This window comes from Oreochromis aureus, linkage group 16, assembly GCF_013358895.1.
Source record: "Oreochromis aureus strain Israel breed Guangdong linkage group 16, ZZ_aureus, whole genome shotgun sequence".
NCBI lineage: Eukaryota > Metazoa > Chordata > Actinopteri > Cichliformes > Cichlidae > Oreochromis > Oreochromis aureus.
Window position 1 is genome coordinate 15,813,522 of NC_052957.1, and position 18,813 is coordinate 15,832,334.

At 40.7% G+C, this 18,813-nt stretch overlaps 1 protein-coding gene across 2 annotated transcripts; it reads left to right on the forward strand.

The window, feature by feature from the left end:
- Nucleotides 1-6,524: 6,524 nt before the first annotated feature.
- Nucleotides 6,525-17,753, forward strand: xirp2b (xin actin binding repeat containing 2b). Of its 2 annotated transcripts, XM_039600521.1 has the most exons (3): nucleotides 6,525-15,912; nucleotides 17,214-17,344; nucleotides 17,612-17,753. In XM_039600521.1, exons 1-2 carry the CDS (start codon nucleotides 6,540-6,542, stop codon nucleotides 17,303-17,305), a joined length of 9,465 nt encoding a protein of 3,154 aa, XP_039456455.1. In that variant the 5' UTR covers nucleotides 6,525-6,539; the 3' UTR covers nucleotides 17,306-17,344; nucleotides 17,612-17,753. The 2 variants fall into 2 exon arrangements, with proteins under 2 accessions (XP_039456455.1, XP_039456456.1); XM_039600522.1 differs by lacking the exons at nucleotides 17,214-17,344; nucleotides 17,612-17,753 and having other exon boundaries at nucleotides 6,525-15,551; nucleotides 15,727-15,858.
- The last annotated feature ends 1,060 nt before the right edge of the window (nucleotides 17,754-18,813 follow it).

The window sequence follows — 18,813 nt, forward strand, 5'->3', positions numbered from 1 at the left end:
AATTGCAGGTATGAGTTACACATGCTGAGCACGAAGAGGGTCGTGCTGGTCTCAAGCTCTGACCCACCATCCACGAGTACCAGTCAGGCTGGCGCCACCGTCTGCGGCTTGGCCAAACAAGATGAGCTGGTTGGATGAGAGGTGTCTCCTGTCGTATTTATGGCCTCCTTAACCCTCCTTACCTTAACAAATAGCATTACATCACTGACCCTATTTCAGACCAACCGCAAAGCACAGCGCATGGCCAACACATTTCACCACTGTTTAACTGTCACTTGAATTTGCACCTGCCTGACATCCACTTTGCATCGCGCTGCGGGATTATCAGGAGCAGTGAATAATAAGAGATCCTCCACGCATTTATTGTGGATTTGTCTGTGCATAATTCTGCGTATCATGACAGGCGGTAGCAGCTGCTGGAGTATGCAGTGCACTCTAATACAAAGTGATGATGATGATGAAACCAGGGTGACCTGATTTATTAGTACCCAAGCATCTGCAGGGCAGTCACAGGAAGTATTTCCATATGGATTTTTTGGGGGACTCGACATAGGAGGCTTGGAGGCCTCACTCTCTAAAAAAAACAAAAAAACCCTGGTCCATCCTTTGCATGTGGGCGGAGGGTCTAAAATAAAATCAGCTGTCACTATCTGCTTGTTGGACAGAAGTGAACACATAACACTGGAGCTGGTCTCCATCACTGACTGGGATTTGCTTTTGGCTTGGACAGACCCCGCATGCCGAGGGTGCAGTGGCCTTTCCTTTGGGATTTTACTTGCTGAGTTTTTATTTTTATTGTTTTTATAATTCACCGTCTTCCTTCTCTGGTAGGTAATGAGCAGTCTCAGGGAGGTATGTGGAATGAATACACGATTGATTTTGACTTAATAAATTCTGAATGTATAGGAAATGAAATGTGATACAAAACATTGTTACATCTCTTTTTGATACCTGCAGAGGAAACTATGGATTTGTGTTTTTTGTGATTCAACACATCAATATTGCCCTCATGCTAAGCACCTTCTCACTCAAAATACAGGACACTGGGCCAAAACATAAATCAAACCGTGACTAAAATGCTGAATTAACGCTGAGGATCTTTTTTTTTATTAGCTCGAGGGGAGAATACATTTATTACTTTAACTAATTCCAAAGAGACGAAACTCTGAGCTGCTAAGCTGTTTGTACCAAGGCCAAACCCTCTAGGAGATATGTCGCCAGCTGAGTGATGAAAAAAGGGAATACTGAGGAGTAGTTGGGTATACGCTGATGTGTATATATGGTTTATCTTGATGTTTTTGTAAAGGAAAATCTCGTCCTCCATAGCTTTCCTCTATATTTCAAAGAGAAACACGACCCATCACACTTAAGTTTTAAATAGGCGTGATTTATTTTTGCACGGCGCCGAGATTACTTCACTTTCTTGTTATTTGAGCTTTCAGTCAGTGTCATGAGATAGCCTAAGCATGTTTTTTCTACAAATTTTTAGTTCCTATACCATAGTGATTTAGAGTCAATGGGTCTATGCCTTGGAGGTATTTCAGTGTTTTTTTGGTTTGTTTTGTCTGGTTTTTCAGTTTAAATGCTATAAGTTGAGATTTGAAGTAACAGGAATAGCCTAATTTAAAAGTATTTTTAATGCACTAGCTCATTTACATGTTAAGATTCCTCCAAGGCTAAAATAGTAGACTGGTGAGCTACAGATCAAAAATAGTCAGCAGGGAAAATAAACAAATATGCTAATGGAAAAACTAGTCATTACAAAATGCAATGATATTTAGTTATTTACTCAGACTGCCATATTAAAGAATGTTTATCAGCCCACAATTGAGCTTGCATATCTGAATTCCTGTTCTCTGGAGCCTGGCATTGCGTAAGAGATACTTAGGAATTGTGTCTATATAGTTATTAGAATAGGATGCTTATATAATAATAATTCATCAAAGCAAAATCTTTGTGTTGTGTTATTTCAACTTCCATTGTTAGTAATTGGTCATTATATGAATATTTTGATGTTGTACTTTCAACTGTACAGCTATAAAAATGCAGAATCCATCCTTCTTATTTCCACATCCACAGAAATGAGGTGTGAATGCTTTGAAGTCCCAGACATAGAAGGGATGCTGTTTGTCTTTTCAGCAACGTTGCTATGTTCAAAATATTCTTTTGTTTCTGGAGGCTAATTACGTTCCCAATATAAAACATTTGTAAGTTAGCAGGTTAAACATAATAATAACCAACACGGCTCCAGCGCACTCATGTTGCACTCCTGTTTTGACCTGATGAATAATGTAAGTGCTTTTAAAGGGGGGCAGTTCATTAATTAAAAGATACAATAACTTTTCTGCTTATGATCCTCTTAAAAATTCATTGAGATCTAAGTGACCATTTCAATGCACCACCATACACCTGAGGTACACTTGATGAAATCCACTTTGCAGAGCTGTTTATTTCCTTTTAAATAAATCCTGCACATCCACCGAGTAACTTGATGTCAGGCAACAGGTGTGCAAATGTTTTAAAAGACGTCATTTGTAGGAGCACCACCTGCACTGTAGCAGTCCACTGTTGTCTCCAAGAATATATTTACAAATGAATGATTTATGCTTTCAGTTGGAAATATAATCCATGTATATACAACTTAAATTTGTATATTTACACCTAAACTCTTGTTCTTTATGCACAAAATGACCGGACAATCATCAAAGCTTTAGATACTTTTAATAGTGCTTTAACTGAATTGTTTGTAGCGTCACCGTGATGTCACGTTACCCTTTAATAATTTGATGACAGCAAATAAAACACACAAATAGCAAATCGTTAAACAGTTGGCTTCTTGTGCCTTAGCTGCTGGCAGCGAAGTTTTAACCAGGGCAGGACTTCCTGTAAGATTTAAACCAGAGGAATCGGGATTCGCTCTGTGGACTCAGAGGTCATCCCACCGGTCAAGTGTGAGGCCATGTACCAGGCAGCTGTCTCCAAGCGGGCAGACAACACCATCCCCAGCGGGGTACTTCAGCTTCTGCATGGACATATCTCAGCATGTAGCTATAGTACCTGACAGACCATGCGGTATGCGTAATTAGAGACTAAGTTTCTGTAGTCAGTTGTATGTATTTGTTTGCTTTCTTGTTGGAAAGTCTCAAGCCCATGCAAGGAACCAGTTGCTGTACAGTAACTGTGATGCACTGAGCTGGTATTCCCACCATTATCATTGGTGATGCCATGCCATATTAGTGAAAGACCAGTGCAAACATTTATAAATAGAGTGGAAACACGAGACTGCCTTTGCAAGGCTTACTATAGAATAAATGTTCAAGAAAAGCAGTATTATTGTTTGCTTTACTTGGCAAAAGCTCTCACAAATTGTCATGACATTTTTAAACAATTACATAAACAGAACATAAGTTTGTGCCTGCCTTTGCGTGTGTCTGCAGCCACAAAAAGCAAACCGCATTAGCTACACCATGTTTGACGGCAGTCTGTGCTGCATGCATGCCAGACAGAATAACCCTATTAAGCAGCCGTTTGATTTCAGGTCATGTAGAAGTGGAGGCAGCTAACGATATTTCCTGCTTCATTAGGTCATGGAGGAGTCGGGGGTCTGTTCCCTGCCTGGGGGACTTGCAAGTGTGAGGAAACAATTTGAGACCCAGGAAACTGCATCATCACATAATGTAACCCAGTTTCATTTCCATCACAGAACCGTGCAGGTACACATTACGCAGAACAAAGCATTACTTTACTTTCATCAGGCTGATACAAAAAGCATGAAAGCAATGCCTATGATTAAATCATTAGAACATTTTCTCTGACCTGAGCTGTTTCCGTTTTCCATCTGCATCACTGCATGAGGAACTTTGCAAGTAAAAATTCATAATTCAGACTGAATGTTAACAGTGAGGCTCTTAGTATCTCTTGTTGCACGAGTACCAAAGTGTGTGGGTTTAAGTTACAGACACTGCTTGACATTTTTAACAGCTTCCATGAAAACCTCCCGGGCATTTTCACTTATGCTGTAGCTCCTTTTGCTAGATAGAAACTTAGAAACTTTGCAAAGCAATGGATTTTTTTTCTGTTTTTTGCTATAGAAGAGCATGAGCGAACAGCTTGGCACATTCTTTGTCATCTTGCCTCCATCTGTGATTCATCATTTGAAAGTGCAGTAAGCAATCTGGTCCAACATCTTCTCTGCATGGTATACAGTTGTGTGCTATTATGCTCTGGTTGGATGGAGTTGTAGTGGAATTAGAATGGAGTCAAGTCACATCTGTGGCCATGACAAGGACAAACATATATTCGTGTAGATGTGTGTACATGTAGCATGTGCACAATTTCACCTTGTTTGAATGCCATGCACTTTGTCTTCACAGGAAATGTCCCATTCAGAGGTGACAGAGTCAAGTGACACCAGGCAGGTCCTCCCAGGCAGTCAGCAGCTAAATTTCAATCAAGAAATGATGGTAAATAATCATTCCGCTCACTGTTTTCTTGCAGGCAGTGCAATAAGGCTCGCTAATGATGTAAACTCATTGATTGCTTTGTTGAGTAAAAACTGTAACTAATAGAAATCCGTCTGACTGGTGTAATAAATGTGTGTTTAGTAGTCTTTAACAGCTTGAGCGGAGATTAAAAACATTATTTTTAGTGGAAAAATGTGCAGGACGTGAAGGATGATGCTTACTTATTACATTTCTGTCCATCTCTGTGCAGTTTCTCCCCTAATTTCTCTTTACCCGTTCCCATTTTAATTGCTCACAGGTGTCATATAGCGACAACAACTTGGCATCCACTTATGAAAACCATCAAAATGAAACAGGTAGCATGTCTTTTCTATAGGCTTTTCTGTATCAGCTGTCACTACTGTGCTGATTAAAGCCTTGCCTTTGCTGTTTTTGGCTGTGCTGACTTCTAGAAGAGGAGTTTCCCAGGTACACAACAAAAGAACTGAGGGATCACTTTGAAAGAACAATAGAAGAGGCTGCGCCACAAAAACCAATTAAGGTAATGATTTGCACTTAACTATTAAGAACATGAAATTAAGGAATCTTTATTTTGGACTGTTTAATTGGAACTTGGAACTGTTACATTTTTTAAAGTTACATGAAGTTAAAGCTGTTTTATTCTACAGATTGGGCTGTTTAATTGTCAAAAATACAATGAAAGCATTACTTTATATGTTTATTTATTCAAATGTAAACAAACAAACAAACAAACAAACACCAATGACAGTATAGCTCTGCAAGGGGTTGGAGGTGTACACACTCCTGCAACATACCACTGGAGTTTCTGCCTTTATTCTTTCAGTGCTTAGGAACTGATCTGCTGTCGAGAACTGCAGAAAATAAACATGATCTTGTATTCTTGAGATATTAAATGAATAATGTGACAAGGCAATAAAAGTCTGCAGATTTTGGCCGTTTGAATATTTTTAATATGAAGCAACAGCAGTAGGAAAAGTTCTGTTTGCATTATCAGTAAGCACTGAGGCAAATAACTGCTGTAGGAGATCTACAGAAATGCTGCAGTCCTGCATACATCTCCATGTTTAAGTTGAAGCAACCAGAATCCAGTGTGGGAGTGACAGACTCTGTCATTACATTATAACACTACAGGGAGAGATAGTTGCTAAAAAAAAATGAATAGAATATTTGTGGTCAAAATATTGATAATAGTACTGAGAAGGTGGTTGATTTAACATCTTTAGGTATAGCATTAACTCTTCTTAGTGATTCCTTTGCTTGAGGAAAGAAAAAAGATGAAAATCACACAGTTCCATTTATTTTAGTAAAACTGGCAGTCTGCTGTGTAAGATTATGCATGCTTGTCTTTCATGATCAAATTTAGCAGCAAGTTTCACAACTCGCCGAAGTTCAATTTATATATACACGAAATCATGACAATTTAAAGGAAAGACCTACCCCTTAACCCTGACAATATGGGAACCCAGTCACTGGTATGTTTTTAGGTCCACTTGTCCCTTTGGTGCAGGGTGAGGAGAAAAATTTTCCAAGAGGCCACACAAGAAACAGACCGCATCAATAATTAATATTGAGCAGAATTGAGTTCAGGTTATTGATGTGACCATTCCCAGGTTCTCATGTTGGAAAAATTTATTGCTCACCCTACCTTTAAAGAAATGCGTCAGTACAAAGTTGTTCTGAGTATTCATGTTTATAATATGATAAATTGTTTTTATCCTGATGGGAGTGGTCTGTTCCAGGATGGCAGTGTTCCCTTCCATGTGTTCAAGAGGGGTCATACAGTGTTTTATTGAAATGTATGGAGATGATGTCAATCATATATCTTGACCCAATTAAATAACAGAATGCTGACTTACCTAAGATCCTAGATAATTTCTTTTCAGTAAATGTGTCACTTATCTGTAATTCCTAGTTTGATGGATCATTTACCTGTTAATGTCATTTTTGTTCCTTGTAAAGACTGGACGTGACATCAGTCGATCAAAGTGGTCCTCAAGTGCGACTCAAAACAACATAGTGGCTAGTGAGGTGTGTGAAGCATCCCATACTGAAGAAATGCAAGACACAATGGCTGCAATGATGGATTATGAGGACTTTCCACCCCCACCAGCTGAGGATTCTGACTACCTTCCACCCCCACCTCCAGACTTATTACAAATGCCACCAGACAGCGAAAATGTTCCAAAGTACCAATATGCACATGAACCAGCAAACCCATCCAAATACCCACTCAACAGAGAGGCTTATATCAAGCAGAGGAGTATGAATGAGCTGAAACGTCTTTACAAGCACATTCACCCTGAGGTTCGCAAGAATATTGAGAAAGAGTACTACATTGATTATAACGAAACCGAGAACAACCAGGTAGAGAGCCAGGAGTACATGTATGAAGATGATGTTGGCAGTCCTGATGATATTAATGATGAAGAATATGCAGAATGGGAGGAGATCCTTCCCGGGGACGTGCAGGCAATGCGTTGGAAGTTTGAAAATAAGCCACTGGATGCCATCAAAGATGAAACTCCTGATGACGACGAAGACGATAAGAAAATAACTCAGCAGGAAATAATTCTGGGAAAAGATGTGAGGCGAACAGCATGGATGTTTGAGACCAAGCCAATGGATAAGCTGGGCTCACAAAACACAAATTCCACAGAATACAGAAACAAATTTAATAAATTTGATAAAGGAGATGTACGGGCTGCAGCTTGGTTGTTCGAAACTCAAACTATGGACACCCTAAACAAAATGCATAAAGAGGAGGATTTGACGAAGGAAATTGTATTCACAGAGGAGGATGGAAATGCTACCATTTACATGATTGACAATAAATTCATGGGAGTCCTTGGGCACACTGAGACCATTGATGAGAGCCACCTGCTGTGTTTGCGGTCAGTGTTAGAGGAGATTAATGGAGATGTGAAAACTGTAACAAGTACATTTGACACTCAGTTCAAATGTATCATTATGGGACAATCAAGTCAGATGCTGGAGATTAAGTCTGTGCGCAAAATTGAAACTGAATTGGAGAGCTCAATTGCTTCACGTTGGCTTTTTGATACCCAACCTCTGGACATCACAAACAGGGAAAATGCTCCTTTGAAACTTGTGTGTAGTCTTTCCATGGAGGACAGCAATAAAGGAGACTGGGGCAGGTGGTTGTTTGAGATAAAAACATTAAATTCTCTCAGTGAGTTGGAAAGCTCACAAATGGAAACGACGGAGATTATGGGAGCTGATGTGCGCAAACACTGCTTAGTGTTTGAAACACAGCCAATGGATTCTCTGAAAGATGACTCCAATGCCAGACCTCAGTCTATCGAGGAGATTATTGGGGGCAATGTTAGATCTGCAAGGCACTTTTTTGAAAGCAGCCCTCAAGCAGTCAGGAAGAACTGCCCCGAGGTTGGAAAACTTAAAAAGGCAGCAATAAGTGAAGAAATAAAAGGGGATGTGAGACACCAAAAGTGGCGCTTTGAGAGTCAACCTTTAGAGGACATAAGAGAAGAGAAGAAAGAGGTCACTCGTACTGTGAATGTCGAAGATGACCTCACACAGGAGGACGGCACAAGCTACAGGGCAGACGTACGCAAGAACTGTTGGGTATTTGAAACCCAGCCAATGGATACTTTGAAAGATGATGCAAATGCACGCCCTTTGACTAAAGAGGATGTCGTTGCAGGTGATGTCAAATCAACCAGACATTATTTTGAAACAATTCCAGCAGAAGAGTTAAAGGAGTTGGCAGAGGTGGGAAAACTGAAAAAGACTGTAGAACTTAATGAGGAGAAGGGTGATGTTAGACATCAGAAATGGCGATTTGAAAGCCAACCTCTGGAGCAGATTAGAGAGGAAAAGAAAGAAGTCGTCCGAACAATTGACCTGGAAGAAATTGATAAAGTGGATGTGTCAAGCTACAAGCAAATCTTTGAGAGCACAGATTTAAACAGCAGGAATGAGTCTCAAAAAATACTAATAGAGGGAGTAACATCTGGCTCTGTGAAATCCAATACACAATTGTTTGAGTCTACTCCATTGTATGCCATGCAAGACAGCGCAGGTCACTTCCATGAGGTGAAAACAGTGCGTCGGGAGGAAGTTGTTAAAGGAGATGTAACAACATATAAATGGATGTTTGAAACAAAACCGATTGATCAGTTCGATGAAAGCATCGACAAATATCAAATTATCAAGGGCATATCCAAACAGGAAATTGAGTCGGGTGATGTTAAAACTGCAAAGTGGTTGTTTGAAACACAGCCTCTTGACGCTATCAAGTACTTCAGCAACATTGAAGATGAAGAAACTGTGGGGTCAAGTAAACATGTTGATGTTGTGAAAGGTGATGTGAAAACCTGCAAGTGGCTATTTGAGACCAAACCAATGGACATCTTGTATGAAAGAGCGGAGGTAAAGGATGAAAACGAATCTGAAGAAATGTATAAGGGGGATGTTAAAACCTGCACTTGGCTTTTTGAGACGCAAGCACTTGATGCTATCCATGATGAGACAGAGACAGTTCTGAACACGCGCACTGTAAAACAAGAGGACATCAGTGGAAAAGATGTAAGAATGGCTTGTTTTCTCTTTGAAACAGAGAAACTGGAGAACCTCACTGGAGAGGAGATGGGAGCTTTTAAACGTGTCACAGAGATAGACATTGCGTCTGGAGATGTGTCTAGGATGAAGTACATTTTTGAGAATCAAACATCTGATATCACCACTTCTACATCTGAGGAAGTGATGCAAAAGCTCAAGAGAGTTCAGACCGAAGACATACAAAAAGGAAATGTTGTGAGCTGCAAATGGCTCTTTGAAAATCAATCCATTGATGCCATACACGACAGTCAAGCGCAGACGATGAGCAGCCACACAGTGAGCGACGTACAAGGAGGAGATGTGGATAAGGGTCGTTTTATTTTTGAGACCTACTCCCTAGATAAAATTCAGGAGGTTTCCTCTGACGTGGACACAGAGCTGAAGAAAATCCAAAAAATTGTCTGTGATGAGGAGGAGAAGGGCAATGTGAGAAATTACACAATGATGTTTGAAACTCAGCCCCTTTATGCCATCCAGGACAAAGAGGGCCACTACCACGAGGTCACCACTGTCACAAGTGAGGAGGTGACAGAGGGAAATGTTGTAGGAACGCGATGGTTGTTTGAAACAAAGCCCCTCGATGCTATCAAGGACACAGATGAGGTTTATATAATTAAATCCGTCACACAGCAGGATGTGCAAAAAGGAGATGTCGTCTCTGCTAAGTGGAAATTTGAGACACAGCCTCTTGACAAGATTGCTGAAGAAAAGAAGCCTTTAATAAAAACAGTAGAGGACATTCAAGGGGGCGACGTAAGACTGAATAAACATCGCTTTGAGTCTGACACTTTGTCACAGGGATGTGTTCGAACTGTTAATGTGAGTGAAATTCAAAAAGGTGACGTCAGAACTGCTAAGTGGAGATTTGAAACTCAGTCCATTGACAAAATCAGAAGTATGAGCTCTGAAAATTTGATTGAAACCGTTAAAAAGGAGGAGACTGCAAAGGGAGATGTTAAGCATTCAGTCTGGCTCTTTGAGAAAAATCCTCTTGACCACATTAAAGAGGCAGATGAGGATGAGGAGACAAACACCCCTCAAGAGGAGATTCCCAAAGCGGATGTAAAGACAACAACTTGGCTCTTTGAGACGACACCAATTGACGACTTTAATGAGACAAAAGTGGAAAGGACGGAAATCTTGGGCAAGAGCGTCAAGGGAACTCTTGAGGAACTTTATAGTCAGAAAATGGTGAAATCGAAGGGAATTCTCATTGAAGCTGATGAAATTGGTGACGTTAGGATGGCAAAATACCAGCTAATGAACAAGCAGGCTCCTGAGATTCAACGAGAGGAAGTAATCAGGGGAGATCTGCAGACTATCATGATGAACCTGCTGAACAGACAGGAAAGACAGGAGCAGCAGATAGTCATAGATTCAGAAGAGAAAGGTAATATCAGCTCAACAGTACAGCAATTATTTAGCCAAGACAGAGTTAGCACTGTTGAAAAGGAGGAAATAATACGCGGTGACATCCAGGAGGCTATAAACAAACTTTTCAGTGAGGATGGATCAGCAAAACATGGAATACTCATCCAGGAGGATGAAAAAGGAGATGTACAGATGACATTATATTCGCTTCTAAATAAACAAGAAAATGTTTCTGCTGAAAAAGAGGACATTGTTAAAGGGGATATAAAGAGTGCTCTTCAAAGGCTGTCCAGCCCAGACAAGTCAGATCAGGCAGTGAAGATAAGGGTAGATGACACTGAAAAGGGAAATGTCAGCTTTTACTCTACGTGTATTGAATCTGGGGCTGTGGACTATCTTAAACAACTCCATTTAGAGCCTGATGATACTCCGCCTGAAACAGCAAAAAAAGAGGTGATTGTTGGGGGTGACATCAAGGGCACAAAACTCATGCTTGGCTGTAATCAAACTCAAATTGAGCGTACAGTTGAGGATGTTATACCGGGTGATGTTCACAACACAGTCAAAGTTTTCATGTCAGAGCCAACTGCCTCATTGGAAAGGATCCAAAAGGAGGAAATTGTGAAAGGTGACTTAAGAGCTGCTTTGAATTCATTATCTGAATCAGTGAATCAGACAGTCATTGTAGAGAAAGAGGAGGTGGTGAAAGGCAACATACCGAAAGCTCTACGGTGTTTGGAAAGGGCTCAGAATAAGCACAAGGAGGTGGAGAAGCCAGATATCATACCAGGAAATATCAAAGGGACTCTAAGATCTCTTGAGAAATCAGCAACATCAAGAGTTGAAACTGTTGTTGAGGATTTAGTTGCCGGAGATGTGAAGGCAACGATGAAATCTCTGGAACTGGCAAAGCAAGCAGTGAAGGAAATTGAAAAGGAAGAAATTGTGAGGGGTGATATTCAGACAGCAATGCAAAGTCTACAAGATGCATCCAGTGAGATGAAAAAGTGTCAACAGGAAATAGATGTTCAGGGTGATGTCAGAGGGACGATTCAGCTCTTCATGGAGCCCCCACCTACACAGAGGGTGCAAAGAAGCTCAAGCCTCGAGGGTGATATAAAGGGTGATGTCAAGATGTCAATTAAGTCATTATATGAGACTCAGGAGCAAACCCAGCTGGAGAAAGAAGAAGTGATAAAGGGGGATGTAAAAGGCACTATTAAATCATTGCTAGAAACAGCGCAGCGTGAAACTCCAAAAGTCCGGCTGGGAGCATATAGAAGAGTTAGAGTCAAGCAGAGCCCACCCATTAAAAATCTTAAAACTGATGCACAAAGAAACGTGCAGAAGATTAAAACTGTAAATCTTGTTGAAACACCAAAAGAAAATCACACCATCTCCAATGAAACCATTACAAAAACATCATACACTATGGAGCAGTCGGCTCAGCAATCAACAACTGTTGTGGACCACAAAACTATTACCCAAAATCACGGCATCAAAACATTAAAGACAGAGTTTCGTAACCTGAAATCTAACCCAAAGGGCATGATAAAACTTGGTAAAACCAAAGTCAAAACTGATGTTTACGTCTTAAAACCAAAAGCACCAGAAGCTGATCTGCCTCTCCCACCTCCGCCTCCACCAGTGATAGACACTGACCTTCCTCCTCCTCCTCCTAGTCCTCCTCCTCCTTCCGCTGATATTGACATCGATCACCTCCCTCCTCCACCACCACCACCACCGCTAACTACTGAGCAGGACTTCCTCCCACCTCCTCCATCTCAACAAGAACTCGAGAGCATGCCAGCACAGCCAATCCATCCCTCACCAGCAAAGGCAAAAAAGATGACAGTCAAAAAAGTGAAAGCTCCTGTTTTGCATCCAGTACCAAAGCTGGAGCCTAAAGTAGAACTCAGCAAAACACAAGAGGTGGCAACAACTTCTGAGAAACAAGTGGAAATGAGCCAAAACACATTAAAAACAACAACAACGCTTACATCTAAAACTATTTCATATGAGATCCCTCCACCTCCAGAGTCACCACAGCCATTAAAGAAAATTTACATTGCTCCCATGAAATTTACTCCTCCACCATCTCCTCCTCCTTTTATGAGAGGGAAAATGAGCAAATTTAACACACCGTTAATAAAAGCTGAAGAAAAGTACCGGAAGCTGAGGGAGGAAAACACACCACCAACCACTCCATCGCCCACTTTTATACATGACTCAGTCACCTCTGCTCTCCAAATGATTTCCACTGAAGATGCAGAGCAGTCAAATGGCATCAGCTCAGAAATCACACAGGGCAGCAATGCAAAGATGCCAGTGAGTGTTCATTCAGAGTCACTGTCATGTAATCTATCTAAGCAGATCATAGCCACAAATCCAACACAGAGTAATGCAAGTGAGAACATCCTCACAGATTCCACAATTTTATCTTCTGCTCAACAGCAAATCGCCTCTAACGAGTCTTCCAAGGTTGTCTCTATTCAAAAGACCACATCCACTTCAGCTATTAGACAACAGATGCATACAACTACGCAGAAAACAGTTTCCTCAAAACAGTCTGCTCAATCTGTCAAGGTCGACAAAGTGCAGACAAAAGTAATTGATGTTGCAAAAACAGACAGCACAGCTGGTCATACAAAGAAAGACTTGAAAAGTCAGAAATCAAAGTTGTCCAACAAATCTGAAGAAAAACAAGATGAGAAAACGACTGCCCAGAAACCTGACATAGAAGCAATGCATAACCTGTCCAAAAAGGAAACCGTAACTTCAAATAAAAATGTAAAGGAATCCAAATCATTGGACTATATTAACAAGAACAAAACTGATCCTTTGCCTTGTAAGAAAGAAAGCGTTCCCAGCCAGCTAACGCAAACAGAAATGGCAGCTGCTAATGCAAATGTTAAAACAGGCAAGCCAAACCAGAAGGCGAAAAAGAACAATAAACAAGAAAAGCAAACAGAGATAAAATCGTCCAGTGAGACTGAGAAACAGAGTGTAACACAAGATTTCAAAGTGGAAGCTGCTGAGGTGAAAGTGATCGATGAACCCAAAGACGTAAAGACAGAGTTAAAGCAGGAGATTAAGAAAGTTACTACCTCTCCTCCTCCTCCTCCTCTCCCTGTTGTTGTTACTCCACCTGCTGTTACTGTAAGTACTGACAACCAACCAGAAACCAACAACACAAATCCAGTGAAGAAGAAAAAGAAGTCAAAGAAGTCTAAAGGGGTTGCACAGTCAGGTCAAGGTAAAGATATTCTCACCGACTCAAAGAGAGAAGTTACAGAAACCAAGAAAACAACATCTGAGAACACTCAGCAAATGCAAAAGACAACTGCAGTCACCCAGATTCACAAAGTAGAGCACATAGAAGTCAAGAGAAAAGTCATTACCACAGACAGCACAGATGATCAGGATTCCACACAGCAAAAAACTGTTCAAAAGCATGTCGAAGGATCTCAAAAGACAGGTCTGACAGCTACTCAGCAGAGTGGGGAAGAACCACCAAAAGAAAGTATGGATGTGCCAATTACAGTGACAGGCGAGTCAGAACAAAATGAACCGGTTAAGTCCACAACAGCACAAACAGAGGAATCTCAAAAGCAGGAGGTCCAAGTGTTAATCTCTCACTTCACAGAGATGCAAAAGGCTTCAGAAAAGACCGATGTAAAATCTGCAAAGAGTTTGCTCAATCGGGAAAGAAAATGTGAACTGGAGGGATCTGGAGATGCAAGGGATGCTCAAAAAAGTACAGATATTGTTTCCAATGTAAGGAGATTAGCAGAGGCCAAGCCAATAGATCTAGAAGATGAAACCAAGGACAGGCGTGAAAGTGAGCCAGCATCTGAGAGAGTGGTTTCTGGTGCAGCTTCACCAAAAATATCCAAGATCAGCATCGGCTCAGCCAAAGTTGAGAGCCAAACAAAGAAAGAATCCTCACATGAAAAAAAGAAAGAAGAAGTGAGTTTGTCCAAATCCGTCGACCTTCGAGCTCCCTCACCCTCACTCAGGACACGTTCTCCCTCACCGACATTCATCACCATCGAGTCCAAACGGAGAACTGACTCGCCCCAGAGAGTAACGCCGTCACCCACCCTCCTGCACAGGCCACCCACACCTCCCACGCCGCCGCTGCGCAGGTGTGACACTCCAACATCACGTATCACTAGAATCACACCTTCTCCAACTTTTGACAAAGCTGAAAATTTGGCTCGACTTAAAGACGCAACAGCCAAGCTCTCGCGTGGCGTCACCCCACCACCGCTATTTCCCAGTCCAATCCCAGAAAAGAAATCTGAGATTGTGGAGCCGCCTGCTTCATTCCATCGACAAATCAAAACTGAGTCCCAGGTTATGGAGGCTTCAGGGATATTGACGGCAACGGAAAAGCCCCGAAAGAGTTTATCCAAGGAAGTTCTGCAGGCTTGTGTTAATAATACAGCAGTAGAGGATAAAGGTGATATTTCTCAAGGTTTAAGTGCAAATGAAATACAAAGTAAGTCTGAGACCCATATGCCATTGGGTCAAAATGACCCAGATCTGGCTGAAGCTTCAGAATTATCATCTGCATCCGTCAAAGAGAAGAAAGAGTTTTTTGAAGAGGCTCAAAAAGCAGGAGTTAATAAGATCTATGTGCGCAAGGAACCGATTGCTATTCCTGAGCGACTGGGCCCAGACGTCAGTGAGTGTGAAGCAGAAAATAAGAACAAAGAAAAGGATGAGCTTCCCAGGGCTGACTTGTCGAGTCTTGTAAACAAATTTGCATCACCAGAAGAGAAAACCCCATATATCAGAAAAGAGCTTATCCCACTCACGGAGCGCCTTCACAATGACTCCAAAAGCAAAGATTGTGACAAAGAGAAAGCAGAAGGCCTGGAACAGGAAACGCCAGCTTTTGACATCCAGGCTATTAAAAATGTTTTTGAACTTGGTGAGCAAAGTTCTTTATTCAGAGACGAGATAAAGGATCAGGAGGAGCTTGTGTCAAGCCTGAGTGAAACAACAGCAGACACTTCAAAGCAAGAAAGTCCTCAAGAGACAAAGGGAGGCTCAAGGCAGAGCACTCCCCTCCCTGTGCAGAAAAATGAGGTAGGAACTGTGCCAGCCAAACCATCAGCCCTCTCTGAAACTGAATCAATCACAGAGCATTTCTCACATCTTGATGAATTTGGTAACAAGGTCACCGGAACAAGGACAGCTGTCACTGTGCACTCTGAGAGTGTGTCAACCCTACCCAAAGCTCCTTTCTCCTATGCTGATGCAGTGAAAAGAAAAGCTGCTGCAGCGAGGCGAACAGAAACATACGATGAAGACGCTACAGAGAAGTTGCTAAGGAATTTCCATAAAACATGGACGGAGAGCGAGACAGTCTTCAAGAGTCTTGGATACACTGTTTCTGAGGAAACAACATCGCAAGTTGTGTCGCACCAGACGAAGATTGCCTCATCTGGTAAAAAATGTGTGGCATGAAACAGCAGAAACTAATGGCATGGATTACAGATGGCTTTTCTTTAAAAATCAATTTGTGCCGCTGTGTTGGAAAAGTATCATTTCTACCTGCTGTATTGTTTGGATTGTGCAGGCAGTTTACAGCCAAGCTGCATTGTGAAATGGTCCAAAATTTACTCTTTAGATTTGAGTTCATGTGCATGAATTTTGATCTTTTTTTGTGTGCATGTGCACCAAAATTGCTTCTAACACAGGGTGACAGTAGGCAATGAGGCAGCATAGTTCATCAAAGTGGTTTAAAAAGTAGTGCAGATTGTTGCAACAGTGGAAATCTCATGTCCCATGTAGACAAACAAATAGACCACATTTCCAAAACCCATCTGAGCCTGCTAACATGCTCAAAATAGCAATGCTGGCATGATGATGTTGTTTTATTTGTTTCCTGCTAACAAGAGCGAAACAAGAGCGCAGCTCAGGATGACACAAATGTTTTTGGTATTGCATCTGCTTCATCATAAACCAAAAGATTATATGAAGTAAAAAATAAAGGCTTTTAAAGCTTTTCACTAACTATGCTTAAGGACAGCTTAAGTGCTCTTTGTTCTAACAGATTATCACACGGGGATGTATGTCAGTGTAAATCCATCCAATCTATTCAGTACAATAAATGCACTGAAAAATGTTGCAATGCAGTGCGCTTCACATTTAATCACTTCAAACATCAACATGACCAGGTTACATTAGGTCACATAATAAGAGAGCGCTTTGCTCTAAAGCTTTAGAAAAAAAACAGAAGTGTGTGTGTGTGTGTGATAAATTAATTGGGAAAAGCATAATTCATATGTCCATGCTACATTTTGTAAAGGTAAGCCAGTTGTATGAATACACTATAGAGTATGTTGCCCGAAAGTAGTCACAGACTCTGTTAACCCTGTAAAGCCTGAAACATGAAACAACTGCCAGAATTCGTCACATTTTTTGAAACTGGAGCATTTATTAAATGTTCTGACAAAATAAAAAAATAGATCAGTTCCCATATATGAGTTTAAGTTAAAAGAAAAAAAAAAACATGTATCAACTGTGACACACTTGGGAATACAGGGTTAATCTGCACTAAACCATTTGCTCATGTGACTACTATAAAAAAAAACTACATTCAACATGTGACTACTCTTAAGAATCCAAAGATAATCCATTGTGCTGCTTTTGTATTAGTTTAACTGTAATAAAAATGTTCCATTATGACACAACCCAAAAACTGTTCACGATATAACCAATGTGAATTTTATCTCCTTGAAACAGGTTCGAGTTCCGAGGTCGGAGCTGTGCACGGTGTGCCGGAGGAGAGCCTATCCGATGGATGCTCTCATAGTGGACAAAAAAAAGTACCATAAGTCCTGTTTCTGCTGTGAGCACTGCAGGAACAAATTAAGGTAAAGGGTGCCATTCATTCAAATAAATGTTTATAGGGGCTTTTTGAGCACTGCAGTATTGGTAAATGCATTAGTGTTTTAATGACAATATAATGGTTGCCACAATGTCTACAACATACAGTACGTATAGTATATAGTTTTCCAGTCATCCTATAAAGGAAAAATCAATAAAGTAAGACTCGTGGCTCTAAAATGACATTAAAATAATTGTTAAATAATTGATGTAGTGCATCTCTTAACACAGGATTTTTCATTTGTCGTGTGTAGCCTAGGAAATTACGTCTCTCTCCATGGACATTTGTATTGCCTACCCCATTACAAACAACTCCTGAAGTCCAAAGGGAACTATGATGATGGACTCGGGCAGAGACCCCCCGCAGGAAGTGGTGGACCTATCCCCTCAAATCAGAAACTTGAATGGAGATATTCTGTGAGCAGCATGAGTTCAGTAGAGAAAGCACACAGTGTTGAAAATGAAATGACAAAAACATTTAGTGAAAGCAAACCACACTGCAACAAAATATCTGTAGTTTGGCCCCCACAGGCCAATCCCCCAAAGAAAGCCTTTAAAATAGAGGAAGACATTCAGCTAACTAAACCACAGTGGCCCCCTCCAGAAAGCTCCCCAAAGTCACCCAAACAGCAACACAGAAAGACTGTTCCCCGGAGTGTTCTTTGAAATAAAGTCGCCCAAATAAAACCAAAGAAGAGGCACAAAAGTCTGAATGGTGCAGTAAGAGGAAAGAACTGTCCCATAGGTATAATTAAGGAAGGGTTTGGTTGAAGGTTATGCAGCTAAGTGATTTAAAAGGGAACTTGATAAGTAGGAAAATGTGTATAATATAAATGTAAATGGTGTGGAAAGGCAGGTTGTAATAGTAAGTGCTCGAGAGATAGATGCAGACAAAGTGTGAAAAGCGGATGATGTTATGTGCCTTTATCTGTTGTGCTTTTCCCGTGTGTCATTTTTCATTCTTTGCAGTTTTTTCACGTTTTTTGTTTTCCTAATAATCTGACTGATATACCGAACCACATCAATAACCAGTATCAATCGCGATAACAGCCTAGTTTCAGTAAGTTAAAAAGAATTATGGTTGATTGAATTATGATAAAAACATGACAAATTTAATATCTGCATTAAAATAACACCAAAACTGTGATTTTAAATTAACTTATGTGCTTAATTAGTCATTATTATTGGATGTTTAAACTTTATAACTCTCACTGCTCTCGAACTTTTGTTTAGTTTTTTCAAATATAATTTGGCTCAGAATTTGTTTGTGCTTGTTTGTTTTCCACAGTCAATTCATCTTGTTTCAAAATGAATTGGATTGTTGTACAGGTCTCGCCATTTTTTATACTAAGCGCACTTGAGCTCTCTGAAACGATCACCCTCTTTGGACTCGGATTTTATACCATTAACCTTTCAACCTATCATATTTTTTGCATTTTTCTTTTCTTAGCACCTG